Source organism: Bidens hawaiensis, unplaced genomic scaffold (genome assembly GCF_021521415.1).
Source record: "Bidens hawaiensis isolate Kalapana, Puna unplaced genomic scaffold, B.hawaiensis_p1.1 tig00034419_1, whole genome shotgun sequence".
NCBI lineage: Eukaryota > Viridiplantae > Streptophyta > Magnoliopsida > Asterales > Asteraceae > Bidens > Bidens hawaiensis.
The window spans coordinates 175,268-195,209 of NW_027505320.1; the positions used below are offsets into that span (position 1 = coordinate 175,268).

The following is a 19,942-nucleotide window of genomic DNA, read 5'->3' on the forward strand; positions in this document are numbered from 1 at the left end:
AACTAGGGTTAGTTAAGCATGTACACCAACTGTTTGATGTTATGCCTCAACGAGTCATTGTATGTTTCACTGTCCAAATATTCATGTTTCTTTCTGTGTTCAATAGATAACATTTTACGTCATTATAGTCAATTTAACATTTCCCTTTTAAATCATTGTTTTCTTATTTTTAGCTCAACTTAAACTTCGTTTGCTTTTGTAGGCTTTAAAAACCAAGAGATTATAATGGTCGGGTTTAAAAACAGGTACTTGGTGATGGAGGTATTTGTCGATCCAAACAAAGATATTTCAAAAAACGATCCCATTATTCTTAGCCAACATAACATATCAAAAGCAATCAAAGACAGTATTCTTGTCAACTTTGGCGAGTGCGGTCTCGCCTCATCACTAGGGTCTTTCCAAGGTTATTAAACATTGTTATCAACAACATTATGTTCTTTTATTCTGCAAGCATTTCTTACACATGCATATTTAATATCATGTTGGTGCAGTCAAATATGTTAACCCTATCACCAAGGTATGCATTATCAGAGCTTCAAGAGACGAGCATCAAAAAGTTTGGGCTGCAGTTACAATGGTTAGAAGTGTCGGGAATTGCCCCGTGGTTTTTAACTTATTGGACCTTAGTGGTGAGTAGCGGTGGCAAAATGGGTCGGGCGAGTCGGGTTGACCAAAAACACTTTTTGTACAAATTTTTTTACATCGATACCGTGTGTTAAATTTGATTTAAGCAATTTAGTAGGTTTCATGCTAAACATAGGGACAATATATTTGGAGGTAGCCCAATGTATTCAACTTTTTTAATAAAACTAACCCATATATTAAAGTTGGGGGGTGTAAACGAGCTAAAATCATGCCTAAAAACGAGCTTGTTTAATAGACAAGCGTAGAGCCCGAGCTTCACTTATGGAGCTCGAGTTGGCTCGCTAGCCTAAATGAGCCAATTATTCATATAGTTTTTATTCATTAATCATTATATTTAATAGTTATATTAAAATAATCATTTATTTATTAAATTATGATAAAAATAACTAAAAAGATTATAAACGGCCGAGCTTGAGTTTGAAAAGGTTACTCAAAATCCGAGCTTGAGTTTTAGAAATAAAGCTTAAAACAAGTCGAGCTCAAGCTCTAGTAAATTAAACAATCCACCGGGTCGGCTCGCTTACACCCCTAGTTGAAACTGCTGTATTGGACACCCAAGCATGTTTTATTTTCTTGCCAATTTTGGCTAAAACTAGTGTAATGACGAAAATGCTCTAAAATTTTTTTGAAGTGTCGCATGTTAGTTAAAATTGTTTTCTAAAAAGTTACGAGGGCGTTTTCGTCATTTAACATGTTTCTTTCGGAGTTGTTTTAAACAAAGTTGGATACAGACTTTTAGGGTCTATAAACTAATTTCATAAGGCGAACTTTTGACCTTTTCTTTAATCCTTTTTAGTCTCTTCTTATTTTGGCCCGTTAGGGATAAAGCAAAACGAGAAAACTAATGCTTGTTAATTTTATTACAATTTTTTGTGAATCAGGGAACATTAGGGCATGTAAATCTGCAGCATTGAAATGTGAAGAATTGAAATTTGAACATTTAAAGATTGTTTCTGGTGCTCTACAAACAGAAGATGTTAATAAACATATGCAGAATCTTGAGAGAATCAAGATGTTAGAGCACTAAAACATGAGTTATTTTATACACTTTGATTTTATAAACAATTGATGTGTTAAATACGATGTTTTCTAGAACAAGGCGTTTACTGGATCGGTTGTCAAACCGGAATCAGAAACAGGGATGTTGTAATAATAATAAATGCAAAGTTAAAAAGCGGTAGCAATAACTGGCTGGCTGAACCTTAAAACGGTCCCGTTTTTTGTTTGTTTTTGAACGGCCATTATGGATCAATGACGGTCACTGGCCTGTCCGATCATCTTCATTCCATCAAAAGGAGGAAACTCACCGTAGATGAGAAAACCCTTTATCAAACCTGGATTTTATTTTTTTATTATTTATATTTTTTTGGTCACATTTGATGCTTGAACCAAAGGGCAAAGACCTTGCCCTTTCTAAGTTGATGTCTTTGGTTTGTTTAGTTGGCTAACTATTCTTATAAAAGTATATTATTATTACTAATCTGAATTTTCTTTTTCTTAATTCAAGTGGTTTTATGCATTTTTGATGGTGTGACTTTGAATACAATTACCTACGTTTTGTTACGCATACTCTCTTTCTTGGATTATCCTATTTGAACCGTTAGTTGAACCATTAAAACAAATTTAAGCACTACTCATTAGCTGCACAAAACTGTTTTTTTTTCTTAAACTGGTTTTGGTCAACAGAAGTCAAGCGGTTCTTGTGAAACCGGTTTCTAAGTGTAAAAGGATCTCGCTTTGAAACTTGTTTCGGTTAAAAACAATTTTAATCGGTTCAATTTGGTTTTTAACCGGTTTCAACGAAAAGGTTCTCAAACCTACAGTTCAATCTTGTTTCAAACCAGTTTTTGGAGCGGTTTGGAAATTGGTCTTTCGTTCACCTCTAGTTACTTCGAATGACGATCCTGTCTTCATCTATTCATAACATGCAAGATGAAATCTTATTTGGGTAGGTCGAAAGTTGATAATGTAACAAATAACCTTGTTAGCACATACGGCCCTGTAACTCCTGTTAGCACACGGCTCATGGGTTTGATCGATCCATTTAGCAATATGGTCTAAGCCCACAAAGCCCATTTCCTCGGCTTGGCTTCAATTTATGGAAGATCAGTCTCGTTTTGATGGGATTGATAAATATATGCGTGACTAGGGATGATATCGTTACCGTACCAGTACCGAAAATCACGGTCCCAAAAGTATAAATTCTTGGTACCGATACCGGTACCGAACTATTCGATTCGGTACCAGTGGACGGTACCAGTATTGAAGGTAAAACTTCAGGAAATACCGGTACCGTACCGTTCCTGAAACTCAAAACTTCGGTACCGATTCGGTACCGCCAGTACCCAATCGATACCAACCGAATTTGCTCATCCCTCTATACATGAGGCACTCAATAGCAATGTTTTAAAAACCGGTATTTTATTCGTACCGGATTTGGTTTAAAAATGGTACAACCGGTTGAACCGGAATTTATCGGGAGGTTCAGCCGGGTTAAATAATTTACCTTATAATTTCATATAAATACACTTTCAACTCAAAAAATAACCCAAAAGTACATTAATAAACATCACACTTAAACTAAATATCACACTTGAACTAAATATCACACATGAACAATGGTCGAGTCAGATAGAAAGTTTACATACTTTGCATATGAAATTAGTCGATTACAAAAGATGTAAATAAACCAACATGGATTTGCATAATACAAAAATTGGTTGATTAACTAATCGTCGTTTATCGTGTTTACTCGTTTCAACTTTATCCGCTACGTTAAAAGTTATTTTTAAAAATATGGGCCACAAAAAATATCAAAAATATTTTGGATTTAAAACCGGTTTGCCGGTTTAAACCGGTATTTTTGAAAAACACTTTGCATTCACAACCATATTGTGCTTCACTTTAGTACTAGCTTTCAGACGTTTCATCCGGGTGAATCAGCTACTAAATCCTGAGACTTAAAATAAGTTGTTCCAATGTGTATACGTCTATGTTATAAGATTGCTTAGAAAACATTCAAGGTATGTCGAAAGACAAAGATCTGCTCAAGTATTTTCTTTTTTTTTTCTTTTTTTCATTTTTTTTGAGTGGCTAATATAATATTAAAAGATGATGGTAATTAGAAAAAGCTAACCAACCATCACAAAACCAAAATTACATGAATAGAAGAGGGTTTATAAGCCACCCGGTCCAAGAGATACTAACATTTTTGTTTCTAGCTCAAGCCAATCTAGCATATCTGGTCAAGACAGCGATCATGATCATGATATGAATGATTGTTTCCATTGTGGCATTGTTGGCAACGAAATACTAGATCCGTTCCAATATATATATATATATATATATATATATATATATATATATATATAGAGAGAGAGAGAGAGAGAGAGAGAGAGGCAAAGTATAAATTTAAATCCCACTTGAGTTGCGAAAACCCTATGTAACATCGTTTTTTTTTTGTTACATGTAATATATACATTTAATACAAAACATCAAAGACATAAAAAAAATGTTTTGCTATTTTTTATATTTTTTTTATATATGTTTTCAGGAGAGAGAAAGTAATTTTTTTATTAACTTTAATTGTGGACCACAAAATTTAATTTTTAATTAAAAACATGTGGTTGAGAATGAGTTTCTAGAGTTTTCACAACTCAAGTGGGTTTTAATCTAACCTAACTCTCTCTCTCTCTCTCTCTCTCTCTCTCGATATATATATATATATATATATATATATATATATATATATATATAGGAAGAGGATCAAGAGAGAACTCCTTCTTAAAGAAAGAACTAGAGAACTAACAAAGAAATATTTTTAATTTAATTAAAAATATTTTTAAATTTTCGTTTTTATCATTTTTCTTATATTATGTTACCATTTACTCGAAAAATTTTAAAAAATTAAAAAAAAAAAAAAAAACTTGTTGTAGTGCACATATGCAATACATCGACTTTTTTTATTGCATATGTGCACTAGTGTGTATTTTGATATGTGTAATAATGTTGAATAGCATATGTGCAATTTTTTGTATTGTATTAGTGCAATAGTGTTATATTATATACAAAAATACCAAAAAAACAATATAGTGCATATGTGCATTAGTGTTGTATTACGTATATGCGATAGTTTGTTTCGAGTACTATTCAATAGTGTGTATTGTATAATGCAATTGTGTTGTATTATATGCAATAAAACACTATCGTATATATGCAATACACATTAGTGCACATATACACTACATCGAAGGTTTTTTTATTTTTTTTTTATTTTTTTAGGAACAATATCATCTTATTAGAAGGAGGAAAGAAAAAAAAATCGCAAAATATTTTTTTAAAGAAAGTTAAAAATAGTTTTTATTAGTTCTCTAGTTCTCTCTAGATACCACCCCTATATATATATATATATAGGGAGAGGATCAAGAGAAAACTCACCTTTAGAGAGAAAACTTAAAAACTCCTAAAGAATTATTTTTAATTAAAAATAAAAAAATATTTTCAAAATTCTGTTTTAGCCATTATTCTTATATTTCACTCGAAAAATATATAAAAAAAAAAACCCGCTGTAATGCACATACGTATTACTGTGTGATACCGTTGTATTACACATGTGTGTATTACTATGTATTTTTCAGTTTAATAGTGTTTTATTGTATATATTCAATATTTGTGTATTGTATATGTGTAGTAGTGTTGTATTTATATGGAAAAAAAATAATAATAAAATAAAAGTCGATGTGGTGCACATGTGCGTTAATGTTGTATTACACATATGTACTAATGTGTATTCGATGTGTGTATTAGTCTTATATTGCATATATACAATAGTGTGTATCAAATATGTGCAATAGTGTGGTATTCTATACAATACAAACGCTTTTGCGTATAAGCAATGCACACTATTACACATGCGCACTATACCGACGAGGTTACCGACAAGGTGTTTTTTTTTGAACCAATAACAACATATAAGAATAATGGAAAAAAAAGAAACTTCAAAAAAAAATTTTAAAAAAAGTTAAAATTAGTTTTTTAGAAGTTTTTAAGTTTTCTTTCTAAGAGGAGTTTTCACTAGAACCCATATATATATATATATATATATATATATATATATATACAAACACACACACACACACGCACGCGCACACACACACACTAGTTTGAGGCTCGTGTTTACACGGGTAATTGACGAAAATTTAAACTTTAACCATTAAGTAAGATACAATCAACAAAATGATCATATATTATTAATATAATTATAATTTACATTAAAATTATAAATATTACAGAATTAAGATTACACTAATATGTTAAAAATAACTAAAACCTTCCTTGTACAATACATTTGTGAATGTATTGGTCAGTATACATTGTTTATCAAAAATCAAAATCTTCCGTCCATGTTCGCTTGTAACTCTTGATAATGCAACATATAGGTTTGCTTATAGCTCTTCAGTGTGACAAATAAGGTTCTTCAAGTACACACTAACCCTAGATAAATGATAATGTATCCTTGAAACTAACAAAAAAATATATATTCATGACATAAATATCGTATCATACCTTTTAATCAATTAATATGATATCATTTGAGATCGTCTACTCATGTTTATCCACAAAACATGATAATCCCAAAAACCAGATTACCTGAATGATATAATTACCTTTAGAATCTTTAGATATTGAAATTGAATGATCATGATAAATTGATCGATTTTAAATCAAATTTGAAATTAATATTCTGTGTTTGACAAATTTTTAATTGATTTTATATTTTTTACAATTAATAATTGTACAATCAAGCAATATATAAAATCAAAAATTAAAATGTAACAAAATGATTTGCTTCATTTCATATGAATGTAATTGTCAGAAAAAATAACAAAGGCATACTAACTTTAAAGCCATGTTCAAATAACAGTGAGTTAGTAAAATATTAAAAGATTTAAAGTTGCATAAAGTGAAAGTAGTGATTCTTTTTTATATAATCATTGAAAGTATTTGATTAAGAATGCTTAAATTTTGAATACTAATCCCGTGCTATTTGTGACATTTGAGCCAAAACGAGGTACACCTCATTACGTATTTACTGATTAAGCAAATAAACGCTTTTTGCGTAACAAGCGAACGATGAACCGAACGGGTCGGGTTATGACCCAGATATCTCGGGGGGAAATTTATAAGTGATATACGATCTATACAAGCTAAAATATTAGAAATATGGTCTTATTTTGATATCAAACAAGTTAAACGAAAACATGCTCGTTTAACCACCCACCATAGAATTAAACGCGAAAGATAGTTACAAACCAAGCATTGTATCATCCGTTAAGCCGAAAAAGACTTACCAAACACTTATTTGAAATGTTTTAAGCGATCCGTGAAAATATTTTTGATTTTTACAAACATATAGTATGTTTTTATAATTTTACACAAAACTAGCCGAAAAACACTCGTTTTCGCGTTGTTTAACGCACCCGATAAGTTTTTCATGCCAAAAACCGAACCCGAACTAAATTTGGACCGGACTTTTCGTATTTGGGCTTGAGAAATCAGAAACTTGGGCCAAAATGGGCCCAAAGGGGGCCCATGATGGTCCGATTGCAGCCGCCACCCCCCTTGTTTATTCTTTCACATTTAAACTAGGTTCAAGCCATTTTAACATCATTTCTTGAAAAAATCTGGACACCCCTTCTGTTTCAGCCAGAAAACTTCCAAAACCCTAAGGTAAGGGCTTAAATAAGTAGCTTTTTTACTTGTTTGAACTTGTTTAATACCATAAAAACATGTCTTGGTTACTAAAAATCATTCCTAACCGTGTAAAAATCCTAAAAATGGTCCATAAACATTTTTTGATCATACACATGGTAAGGAACCTGTTTTGATAGTTTTTTTGGCCATAAACACGGATTAAAGGGTTGAAACGACGTTTTTACGGTTTAAAAGTTCATTTTTGTACACTAGCCGAAACCCTAACTTAAGGGCTGTTATGTTGATGAAATATTGCTTGGTTTGTGATATTGGACTTGTACCTAGCTTGCAAGAAGCACAAGAACCTGAAAACTTGATTAAAAGGTCGGAAACGAGCCAAACCCGCTGAGGTAATGCCGAAACACTCGCTTACGGGCTATTTAGGTTAAGGTTGTGATGTGCATATTTTTAGTACTTGAAATTTTTCAAGGACATCAGGATAATGTCAGTGAGTCCCTGTTTAAATTTGGTCATTTTTCGACCGTCCGAGAATATTTGGCGAATTTATTACCGAATTGGGACGTTTATTTGGGAAAAATAGCTAAAATACTTCAAACATTATAAAATTTTTCTGGAAACTCAGATTTGATGTATTTTGATCACATAAGAATTTTTGGATCATTTGGAGAAGTTTAAAGGTGTTTTGTTTATTTGCGTTCGTGTGAATTTTTACAGCCGAATTTGGGCCGAAAAGAATATCGCACGAGCTTTTAACATTCTGGAATTGATACAGGTTGATTTGGGACATGATTTAAGTATTCAGGAATTTTTGGTGAATTATTGGAAATTGTTTGGGGTAAACGGACGATTTTCAGACGAAATATAGCTGATAAAATGAATTTTTATAAACTAATAAATCAGTAAATAAATTCCAGAAATATTTTTATAAAAATCTACATATTTTAATTGAAAAGTGGTTAAATTTTCAATATTTAATGATTAACGGTTAATTAGTTATGCTAAATTGAATATTAAACAAATTCAGTTTTTATAAAAACGGCAAGTTCGCGACTAACGAACCTGCGGGAATATCAAAACACCAAGAGTGATCAAAAATCATATTTTTGGACTAGTTAAGTGAAAATGAACTTTTCTATGAGAAACCTGGACAATCCGGGTGGATTGTGCGCGTTTCTTCTTAAATCGAACTGAATAAACGGAAACGGGCCCCGTGGCTAATCCGAGACCCCAATATGTGATCTTTCTTTATAACTTAATCATTTTATTAACCAATACATTTACCCAAGCTTATTTTCCCATAACTGTTTTCTGAACGCGTAAACGAACAACTTGGCCCAGCTGGGAAAACGAGAATCTGAGCCAATTTCAGTTTTAAGTATTAGACATTGAACAACATCACAACCTAAGCCTATTGCCACTTTCTGGGCATTCCAGCTACACCCAGATTAGTTATACAGCCCGGTTTAGTATTGAGATTATAATAATATTAAAATATTAATATTATTATAATATTAATTATAGGAACTACTGATAGCGGACTGAACAAACCACGAGTTGATACAGTACGGAATATCTACAAAACCGTGAGTTTCATGACCCCACTTTTAAACTGTTTTACGAACTTTTGGGGTGAAAAGCATGTTTGATTACATGTACATACCTGAAACATGTACTGATGTGAATTATCTAAGTGCTAACACACGAAAGTCCCCACGATCACAGTGATTAACTTCGAGCTGGTGGCTTGTGAATAGGTACTATTGGTTTGACAAACCCAAACGGAATCGGCCTGGTTGCCGTGTCACATAGCGCTGTTTGCACATGACCATATTTATACAAACAGGCTATGTAGTGTTAGACATAGCTACCGGGGCACGTTGTGGGCGGAAAGGGGCCACAGTGGGTGATTGAGCGTGGGAAATGGAGGCACGCAGCACGAACAGTCCAGGCTTCACTGTAGCTTAGCATAATTACATCACATACATCATTTACATACATACATACTTATTTCATAATTACAAGTGTTGACTTGTGAACACTCATTACTGTTTTCTTGAAACTCGTGAAACTCACCAACTCTAGTAGTTGACCCGTTTTAAACTAATTTTCAGGTGTACCTAAATCGGAATGATTGGGTGATCTGTTACTTGCCTGAAGTGTGTGGTTGATGCTATGTGAATAGAAGCAATGGCGTTATTAGTAAGAATGTATAGTTAACGAACTAGTTTTGTTTGTATCGCTTAGACTGTTAAACAATGATAGAACAAAGAAATGTAATATATTGTAAATTAATTTGTAATGTTTCTTTTTAAACAATGTATTGATATCAGAGGTGTCTGTTACATTTCCGTTTTACGCTTCCGCATTGTGCTATTCGGGGTGTGACAGAAGTTGGTATCAGAGCCATTGGTTATAAAGGATTAGGTTATTCCTTTGGGTACCTAATATATAACCGTAGGCTCGATTAACCCTGGGAAAATAATTAAATAATAAATTAATATTATATACTGATGGATGTCGGGATGAACTTGTAGGGCAAGTGAGTTATTGTGGTCCGGAACATAATAACAGATTTGCTTGTACGAGGGAATTCGGGGAGAAGTCGCGGAACGTGTGGTTAGGTAAAAATGGCAACATATGTGTATAAAAGGTAAAGTGAAAGTATATATATATGTAACACTCATACGTGCTTATGTGAAACAAGGTGTATGAATATGTGTACGTACGATACTGTTGATGACGGTAAATTTTACTATGAATATTATATTCATTTATATTCAGTATTGATTTAAATAATAATAATAATTAAAATTTTAATAAACCTAATATTATATTATAATATAATTAATATTAACTTTGGTTTAATTAATTAATCTCCTCGACAATAGTTAGCGATAGCAAAAGATATTATTCTTATAACTAACCTTGGTGCAGAGTCATGTCAAGGAACAACGACTACATACCGGAAGAAGAACCGATAATATCTGTGGAGGAGGATCCCGAAGAAGAATTAGAGGAGGATCCAGAGAAGGAGGATCCAGAAGAAGAAGACCCAGAAGAGGAACCGGAGGAGGAGGAGGAATAGGTGGAAGAAGAAGTTATCTGTAGAGAACTACCCAGGAATGTGCCTGATCTATCCGGTTACAGATGCGATAGTTATCCACCCAGGTCACCACGTAGGGATCAAGGCGAAGTTGATAGTCAGTATCGTTCACCAGCTAGAGTAGCCAGATTACCCACTCCACCTATACACCTGTCGCCGACGACTTCAGCTACTGCGCGAGTCCGACAGACTGCTCGTATTCGGGTAACCCCGATTGACCCTACCTCTATTCCATTCAGATCTACCCATGACCGGGGAGGACCTTCACGCCCTAGGGTAGATACTTCATCTTCTCGTTCATTGAGTATACCTACCCCTCGTCCTGACCTCCCAAACGCAGGAAGCAACTATTGGATGGCTGTCCTGACTGACCGTGTGAAAGACCACTCGATAGCCATAGCTAACATTAACCGGGAGAGGAGGGACGTGACTCAGTGCCTATCGACATTACAGCAGACGGTACTGAACTTGCAGCAGTCAGATGCCTACCACCACTGGTGTTTGGATAGGGTGACAGTTCGGCTGTGGAACTGTTACTGGGTGATTACGGTGCTGTTATTTTTATGTTTGTGGCTAGCCTATCGTCTGTATGGATAGATGCGGAATATTACAACTATGTGTACATGATCTTTTGATACCCCATGTATGTATATAGTAGTATGTTATGTTAATATGGGGCACAATTTTGTACACTATTACAAGCACTGACCCTTATAGGGTTAAGTCTAACAGTCATGTAGTGACAGATTTTGATACATACATGCAAGCACTGACCTTTATCAGGCTAAGTCTATGTACCTTTTATTATCAATGTACAGAACAATTTGTGAAATGTCAGTATGCTATTTGGTTTACCTGTACAACATTTATTGTGATTATTATTACACAGTGCCGTAGACTGGAATTAGTACTAATTGGCTTATATTTGTTTATCATTATAGAATGGCCCCAAAGAAAGCAAACCCTATGACTGAGGCAGAAATAGCCGAGATGATTGCTCGGCAAATGCAGGCAGTAATTCCGCTTATTGTAACACAAGTAACTGCCGGTGTAAACGCAAATATGCAAACAAACCAACAACAAAATAATAATGCTCCCCCAACCAACAATGAAACAGTTGCAAATAACAATCCCCCACCTAATGCAAATACCCCTACCAATGCAAATAATCCCCCACCGAACCCAAACAATAACAATAACAACCCTAATCCCCCTCGAAGGGAATATTCGATCAAAAACTTTATGGCCTGTAAACCGATTGATTTTAAGGGCACTGAAGGGCCAAACGGATTAATCAAGTGGATTGAGAAAACTGAATATCTTCTCAATATTAGTAATTGTCCACCGGAAAACATAGTCAAGTATGTTGCTTCTACTTTCACTGATCACGCATTAATGTGGTGGAACACTACGGTACAGATAAAAGGTCAAGATACGGTGAATCGCATGACACGGGCTGAACTCAAAACACTGATGCTGGAACATTTCTGCCCAAAGAACGAGATACAAAGGTTAGAACACGAACTCTAGAGTTTGGAGATGAAATGAGCGGATCATTTGGGATACACGAACCGCTTCAATGAATTGGCCCGCTTAGTACCATGGTTAGTAACTCCTGAAAATAAACGAGTTGAACGTTATATTTGGGGTTTAGCCCCGGGAGTGAGGAGTTTGGTGAACTCTGTGGGTCACACTTCGTTCGAGAATGCCGTGACTCAGGCCGGCATCGTAACTTTCGACTTGGTAAGAAGCGGAGTGTTGAGAATGGTCGGGGAATCATCAGGTATGAAACGAACTGACTATGGGACGAGAGCACAAGGAGGACAATCAAGCAAACGTGCACGTCCGACAATCAGAAATTATGCTATAACTGGTTCCGATACGAAGCAAGACAGGTGTAAGGGACCCTTGCAAAAGTGTGACAAATGTAATTACCATCATGTGGGAGAGTGCAGATTACCGGTATGCCAGAAATGTGGTCGAACTGGGCATTATGCCCCTAATTGCAGAGCAGGTGTAGAGATTGTGAGCCGACCAGCCCAGACAACCCAACTCCGTCGTCCCCAACTACCGAGACCACAACCAATTCGTCAACAACCAACTCAGCAAAACTCAACTGTAGTGAATCGTCGTGCTTGTTTTGAATGTGGGAGCACGGAACACTTTAGAAGGGACTGTCCCAAGCTGAATCGAGGAGTAGTCACCGGTCGAAACCAAGCATCGACTTCAGGTGCGTCTCGGGGACGCGCGTTTGTTATTGGGTCAGGAGAAGCACGACAAGACCCGAACGTAGTAACAGGTACATTTGATGTTTTTGATCAATATGCTTCTGTGTTATTTGATACTGGTGCCGATAGAAGCTTTGTTTCTACTAGTTTTGTATCCCTGGGTAACATGCCAGTTAGTGAACTAACAAATCCCTATACTATAGAGCTCGCTAACGGTAACTCTATAACTGTCAACCAAATAGTCCAAAACTGTTCCATTATTCTTAATGACCACCCATTCCTTATTGACCTACTCCCGGTAGAGTTAGGAAGTTTTGATGTTATTGTCGGCATGGACTGGTTAACCAAGCATAAGGCAGAGATTGTGTGTAACGACAAGACAGTTAAAATTCCCTTTTCGAATGGTGAGGTGATTGTAGTACAAGGAGAGAAGTCTGGTCCGATATTACCTCTCGTGTCTCATCTCAAAGTGTTGAAATGTTTACGCCAAGGTTGTATGGCATTCTTGGCAAACGTGACTATAAAGAACCCTGATGAGAAACTCATAGAAGAAATTCCTGTTGTACGTGAATACCCCGATGTCTTTCCTGACGATTTACCTGGATTACCACCAAACCGACAGGTTGAATTTCGTATTGACTTAATCCCAGGATCAGCCCCTATTGCTAAGGCACCTTACCGGTTGGCACCTTCTGAAATGAAAGAATTATCCAACCAGTTACAAAAATTGTTAGATAAGGGTTTCATTCGTCCTAGTTATTCTCCTTGGGGAGCACCGGTATTATTTGTGAAGAAGAAAGATGGAAGTTTTAGAATGTGCATTGATTACCGGGAATTAAACAAAGTTACCATCAAGAACTGATACCCTCTTACACGAATAGATGACTTGTTTGACCAACTCCAAGGGGCAAACTATTTCTCGAAAATTGACCTTCGATCCGGTTACCATCAAGTTAAAATCCAAGAGGAAGACGTGTCTAAAACGGCGTTCCGAACTCGTTATGGCCACTACGAATTCTTAGTTATGCCGTTCGGACTGACTAATGCTCCCGCAGTTTTCATGGACCTTATGAATCGAGTTTGTAAACCATACCTCGACAAATTCGTTATCGTGTTTATAGATGACATTTTGATATATTCGAAAACCAAGGAGGAACACGAACAACATTTACAAACTATTTTGGAGCTGTTGAGGCAGGAAAAGTTGTATGCCAAATTATCAAAGTGTGAATTTTGGCTACAAGAAGCACAATTTCTAGGGCACGTTATTAACCGACACGGTATCCATGTAGACCCAAGTAAGATTGAAGCCATTAAAAGTTGGCAAGCCCCAAAGTCACCGAAAGAGATCCACCAATTTTTGGGTTTAGCTGGGTATTATCGGCGTTTCATTGCTAACTTTTCCAGCATAGCCCAACCTTTAACTCTTTTGACTCAAAAAGATCGCGCTTACGTGTGGGGAGAAGAACAAGAAGCGGCTTTTCAATTGCTGAAACAGAAACTATGCCAAGCCCCGATACAGAGTCTTCCAGAGGGAACTGATGATCTGGTAGTTTATTGTGATGCGTCCCGGAAAGGTTTAGGGTGCGTACTTATGCAAAGAAACAAAGTCATAGCATACGCTTCTCGACAATTAAAGGTGCACGAGAAGAATTATACCACCCATGATTTGGAATTAGGCGCGGTTATTTTTGCACTCAAGATCTGGAGGCACTATTAGTATGGCACCAAGTGTACAGTATATACCGACCACAAAAGCCTACAACATATTTTTTACCAGAAAGAACTAAACATGAGGCAGAGGAGATGGGTAGAATTGTTAAACGATTACGACTGTGAGATTCGATACCACCCGGGCAAGGCTAATATAGTGGCAGATGCTTTGAGCAGAAAAGGCAGGATCAAACCACTACGGGTCCGAGCACTTGGAATGATCGTCCAAACCAGCCTCACCGAGCAAATTCGTATTGCTCAAAACGAAGCTCTGAAAGAAGATCACTTGGAAAATGAAAACTTGCATGGAACCGAACAAAACTTTGAAGAAAGAACTAACGAAATTCTATACTACAAAAACCGAGTTTGAATTCCCACTTTCAGTAATCTGCGTGACCTGATCATGGACGAAGCCCATAAGTCCAAATACTCCATTCACCCTGGAACATATAAGATGTATAAGGACTTGAAGGAGTATTATTGGTGGCCCGGTATGAAGAGGGATATACCCACGTACGTCAGTAAATGTTTAACGTGTGCGAGAGTTAAGGCTGAATATCAAAAACCTTCGGGAATGTTGCACCAACCGGAAATACCACAATGGAAATAGGAACAAATTACCATGGATTTTGTAACACATCTCCCAAAAACCTCCCGAGGAAACGATGCAATATGGGTGATAGTTGACCGATTAACCAAGTCTGCACACTTCCTTCCAATCCGAACCACGTTCACAACCGAAAAACTTGCTCACATCTACATCAATGAAATCGTATCCCGACACGGCGTACCCGTTTCAATTATTTCTGATCGCGATAGCCATTTCACCTCTCGTTTTTGGCAAGCCATACAAGAAGCTTTGGGAACCCGAATTGACCTAATTACCACCTACAACCCCCAAACTGACGGTCAATTTGAACGAACCATTCAAACCTTAGAAGATCTTCTTCGCGCTTGTGTACTAGACTTTGGTGGAAATTGGGATCAACATCTTCCACCAGTTGAATTCTCATACAATAACAGCTATCACAGTAGCATTCAAGCTGCACCGTATGAAGCGCTGTACGGACGAAATGTAGATCACCCTTGTGTTGGACTGAGGTTGGAGATACCCAAATTACACGATCTGACTTGATTCAAGAAACCACCGACAAATTCCGTAAAATTATAAGCAAATTGAAAATCGCCCGAGATCGACAGAAAAGCTACGCTAATGTTCGTAGAAAACCGTTATCCTTTGAAATAGGCGACAAAGTTTTTCTGAAAGTATCCCCGTGGAAAGGCGTCATTCGATTAGGAAAAACCGGTAAACTAGCCCCGCGATACATTGGGCCATATGAAGTCATTTCTAAGAGAGGTCCGTTAGATTACCGACTGAAACTTCCTGTGGAGTTGAGCTCTATTCACGATGTCTTTCATGTTTCGAACCTAAAAAAGTGTCTTACTGACGAAACCGAAATCGTGCCATTAAAAGACTTAAACCTAAACGAAAAACTGAATTTCGTTGAAGAACCGGTGGAAATATTAGAGGGAAAAATAAAACAATTAAGACACAACAAAATTTCTCTAGTAAAAGTTCGGTGGAATTCACAAAGGGGACCCGAATTCACGTGGGAGCGGAAGTCTGAATTCAAAAAGAAATACCCGCACCTGTTTCCAAACAAAGACAAAGTTGAATAATCGAATTTCGGGGACGAAATTTTCTAACGGGGAGAGAATGTGACATTTGAGTCAAAACGAGGCACACCTCATTACGTATTTACTGATTAAGCAAATAAACGCCTTTTGCGTAACAAGCGAACGATTAACCGAACGGGTCGGGTTATGACCCAGATATCTCGGGGGGCCATTTATAAGTGATATACGATCTATACAAGCTAAAATATTAGAAATATGGTCTTAGTTTGATAGCAAACAAGTTAAACGAAAACATGCTCGTTTAACCACCCGCAATAGAATTAAACGCGAAAGATAGTTACAAACCAAGCATTGTATCATCCGTTAAGCCGAAAAGACTTACCAAACACTTATTTGAAATGTTTAAATATTTTTGATTTTTACAAACATATAGTATGTTTTTATAATTTTACAAAAAACTAGCCGAAAAACACTCGTTTTCGCGGTGTTTAACGCACCTGATAAGTTTTTCATGCCAAAATCCGAACCCGAACTAAATTTTGACCGGGCTTTTCGTATTTGGGCTTGAGAAATCAGAAACTTGGGCCAAAATGGGCCCAAAGGGGGCCCATGATGGTCCGATCGCAGCCGCCACCCCCCTTTGTTTATTCTTTCACATTTAAACTAGGTTCAAGCCATTTTAACATCATTTCTTGGAAAAATCTGGACACCCCTTCTGTTTCAGCCAGAAAACTTCCAAAACTCTAAGGTAAGAGCTTAAATAAGTAGCTTTTTTACTTGTTTGAACTTGTTTAATACCATAAAAACATGTCTTGGTTACTAAAAATCATTCCTAACCGTGTAAAAATCCTAAAAATGGTCCATAAACATATTTTGATCATACACATGGTAAGGAACCTGTTTTGATAGTTTTTTTGGCCATAAACACGGATTAAAGGGTTGAAACGACGTTTTTATGGTTCAAAAGTTCGTTTTTGTACACTAGCCGAAACCCTAACTTAAGGGCTGTTATGTTGATGAAATATTGCTTGGTTTGTGATATAGGACTTTTACCTAGCTTGCTTAGAAGCACAAGAACCTGAAAACTTGATTAAAATGTCGGAAACGAGCCAAACCCGCTGAGGTAATGCCGAAACACTCGCTTACGGGCTATTTTGGTTAAGGTTGTGATGTGCATATTTTTAGGACTTGAAATTTTTCAAGGACATCAGGGATCATGTCAGTGAGTCCCTGTTTAAATTTGGTCATTTTTCGACCGTCCGAGAATATTTGGCGAATTTATTACCGAATTGGGAAGTTTATTTGGGAAAAATAGCTAAAATACTTCAAACATTATGAAATTTTTCTGGAAACTCAGATTTGATGTATTTTGATCACATAAGAATTTTTGGATCATTTGGAGAAGTTTAAAGGTGTTTTGTTTATTTGCGTTCGTGTGAATTTTTACAGCCGAATTTGGGCCGAAAAGAATATCGCACGAGCTTTTTACATTCTGGAATTGATACATGTTGATTTGAGTATTCAGGAATTTTTGGTGAATTATTGGAAATTGTTTGGGGTAAACGGACGATTTTCAGACGAAATATAGCTGATAAAATGAATTTTTATAAACTAATAAATCAGTAAATAAATTCCAGAAATATTTTTATAAAAATCTACGTATTTTAATTGATAAGTTGTTAAATTTTCATAATTTAATGATTAACGGTTAATTAGTTATGCTAAATTGAATATTAAACAAATTCAGTTTTTATAAAAATCGGCAAGTTCGCGACTAACGAACCTGCGGGAATATCAAAACACCAAGAGTGATCAAAATCATATTTTTGGACTAGTTAAGTGAAAATGAACTTTTCTATGAGAAACCTGGACAATCCGGGTGGATTGTGCCCGTTTCTTCTCAAATCAAACTGAATAAACGGAAACGGGCCTCGTGGCTAATCCGGGACCCCAATATGTGATCTTTCTTTATAATTTAATCATTTTATTAACCAATACATTTACCCAACCTTATTTTCCCATAACTGTTTTCTGAACGCGTAAACGAACAACTTGGCCTAACTGGGAAAACGGGAATCTGAGCCAATTTCAGTTTTAAGTATTAGACATTGAACAACATCACAACCTAAACCTATTGCCACTTTCTGGGCGTTCCAGCTACACCCAGATTAGTTATACAGCCCGGTTTAGTATTGAGATTATAATAATATTAAAATATTAATATTATTATAATATTAATTATAGGAACTACTGATAGCGGACTGAACAAACCACGAGTTGATACAGTACGGAATATCTACAAAACCGTGAGTTTCATGACCCCACTTTTAAACTGTTTTACGAACTTTTGGGGTGAAATGCATGTTTGATTACATGTACATACCTGAAACATGTACTGATGTGAATTATCTAAGTGCTAACACACGAAAGTCCCCACGATCACAGTGATTAACTTCGAGCTGGTGGCTTGTGAATAGGTACTATTGGTTTGACAAACTCAAACGGAATCGGCCTGGTTGCCGTGTCACATAGCGCCGTTTGCACATGACCATATTTATACAAACAGGCTATGTAGTGTTAGACATAGCTACCGGGGCACATTGTGGGCGGAAAGGGGCCACAGTGGTTGATTGAGCGTGGGAAATGGAGGCACGCAGCACGAACAGTCCAGGCTTCACTGTAGCTTAGCATAATTACATCACATACATCATTTACATACATACATACTTATTTCATAATTACAAGTGTTGACTTGTGAACACTCATTACTGTTTTCTCGAAACTCGTGAAACTCACCAACTCTAGTAGTTGACCCGTTTTAAACTAATTTTCAGGTGTACCTAAATCGGAATGATTGGGTGATCTGTTACTTGCCTGAAGTGTGTGGTTGATGCTATGTGAATAGAAGCAAGGGCGTTATTAGTAAGAATGTATAGTTAACGAACTAGTTTTGTTTGTATCGCTTAGACTGTTAAACAATGATAGAACAAAGAAATGTAATATATTGTAAATTAATTTGTAATGTTTCTTTATAAACAATGTATTGATATTAGAGTTGTCTGTTACATTCCCGTTTTGCGCTTCCGCATTGTGCTAGTCGGGGTGTGACACTATTAGTTAATAGTAGGGTGATGTTTGGTTTATTTGTACATATTTTAGTATGTTAACTTAGTCGTTTTACTCGTTTAGTTTAGGCACTTTGGTACCTCATACATGTTTATTGTGTTTCAGGTCACAGGTACTTAACTCGCTTAATTTGGACCTATACGAGCATGGAATGAAGACCCGGGATGTCCAGCACGCTTACTGAGGCAGTCATGTGGACTTTCTGAGAAAAGAGACCCATCGCGTAGCGCGATGGGTGTTGAAGGTGGGGCATCGCGCTACGCGATGCCCTGTAAGTGATCTGCGTTGACTTTGGTCCATCGCGTAGCGCGATGGACCAGGAGAGGAGACCATCGCGCTACGTAATGGTCCCCAGAATCGTGAAAGTTTGGGTTTGAGTTTATATTACGTTTGGACGACCCTAGACGCTATTCTTCACCTTCCAGGCGATTTTCAGAGCATTAAGGAGAGCCACGATCACTTCTAATCATCTCTAGGCATCATACATGTCCTACCAGATCATAACCGAAGCCCGAGAGATGCCGAGACGCGGCTAGATTCTTCGAGTCATACCCGGGATGTAGAGTATTGTATCTTTTAGTTTTTCTCATGTATTAAGAACGAATTGATTGTAACTATCTTTGATGTTAATCTATGAGTATTGATGTCTAGTATGATTGTGCACAACGTCAGTTAGGTTTATTTCGATCAGAACGATTAGTGTGCCAGTTGCTATGATAATTGCTTGTAGGATTGTTTTGACCTGTTAATTGCAAGAAAGCATACGTTTGCCCTT

General features: G+C 36.4%; 1 protein-coding gene across 1 annotated transcript; it reads left to right on the plus strand.

Annotated features, from left to right (window-relative positions):
- Window positions 1-212: 212 nt before the first annotated feature.
- LOC143612355 (putative ribonuclease P/MRP protein subunit POP5) lies at window positions 213-1,751 on the plus strand. Its single transcript, XM_077086362.1, has 3 exons — window positions 213-403; window positions 492-629; window positions 1,527-1,751. Exons 1-3 carry the CDS (start codon window positions 226-228, stop codon window positions 1,670-1,672), a joined length of 462 nt encoding a protein of 153 aa, XP_076942477.1. The 5' UTR covers window positions 213-225; the 3' UTR covers window positions 1,673-1,751.
- Window positions 1,752-19,942: the final 18,191 nt, after the last annotated feature.

Coding starts and splice junctions, on each gene's coding strand:
- LOC143612355 (XM_077086362.1), top strand. CDS start 226: ATGGTCGGGTTTAAAAACAGGTACTTGGTGATGGAGGTATTTGTCGAT. Junction 404..491: donor ATCACTAGGGTCTTTCCAAG/GTTATTAAACAT, acceptor ATGTTGGTGCAG/TCAAATATGTTAACCCTATC. Junction 630..1,526: donor TAACTTATTGGACCTTAGTG/GTGAGTAGCGGT, acceptor TTTGTGAATCAG/GGAACATTAGGGCATGTAAA.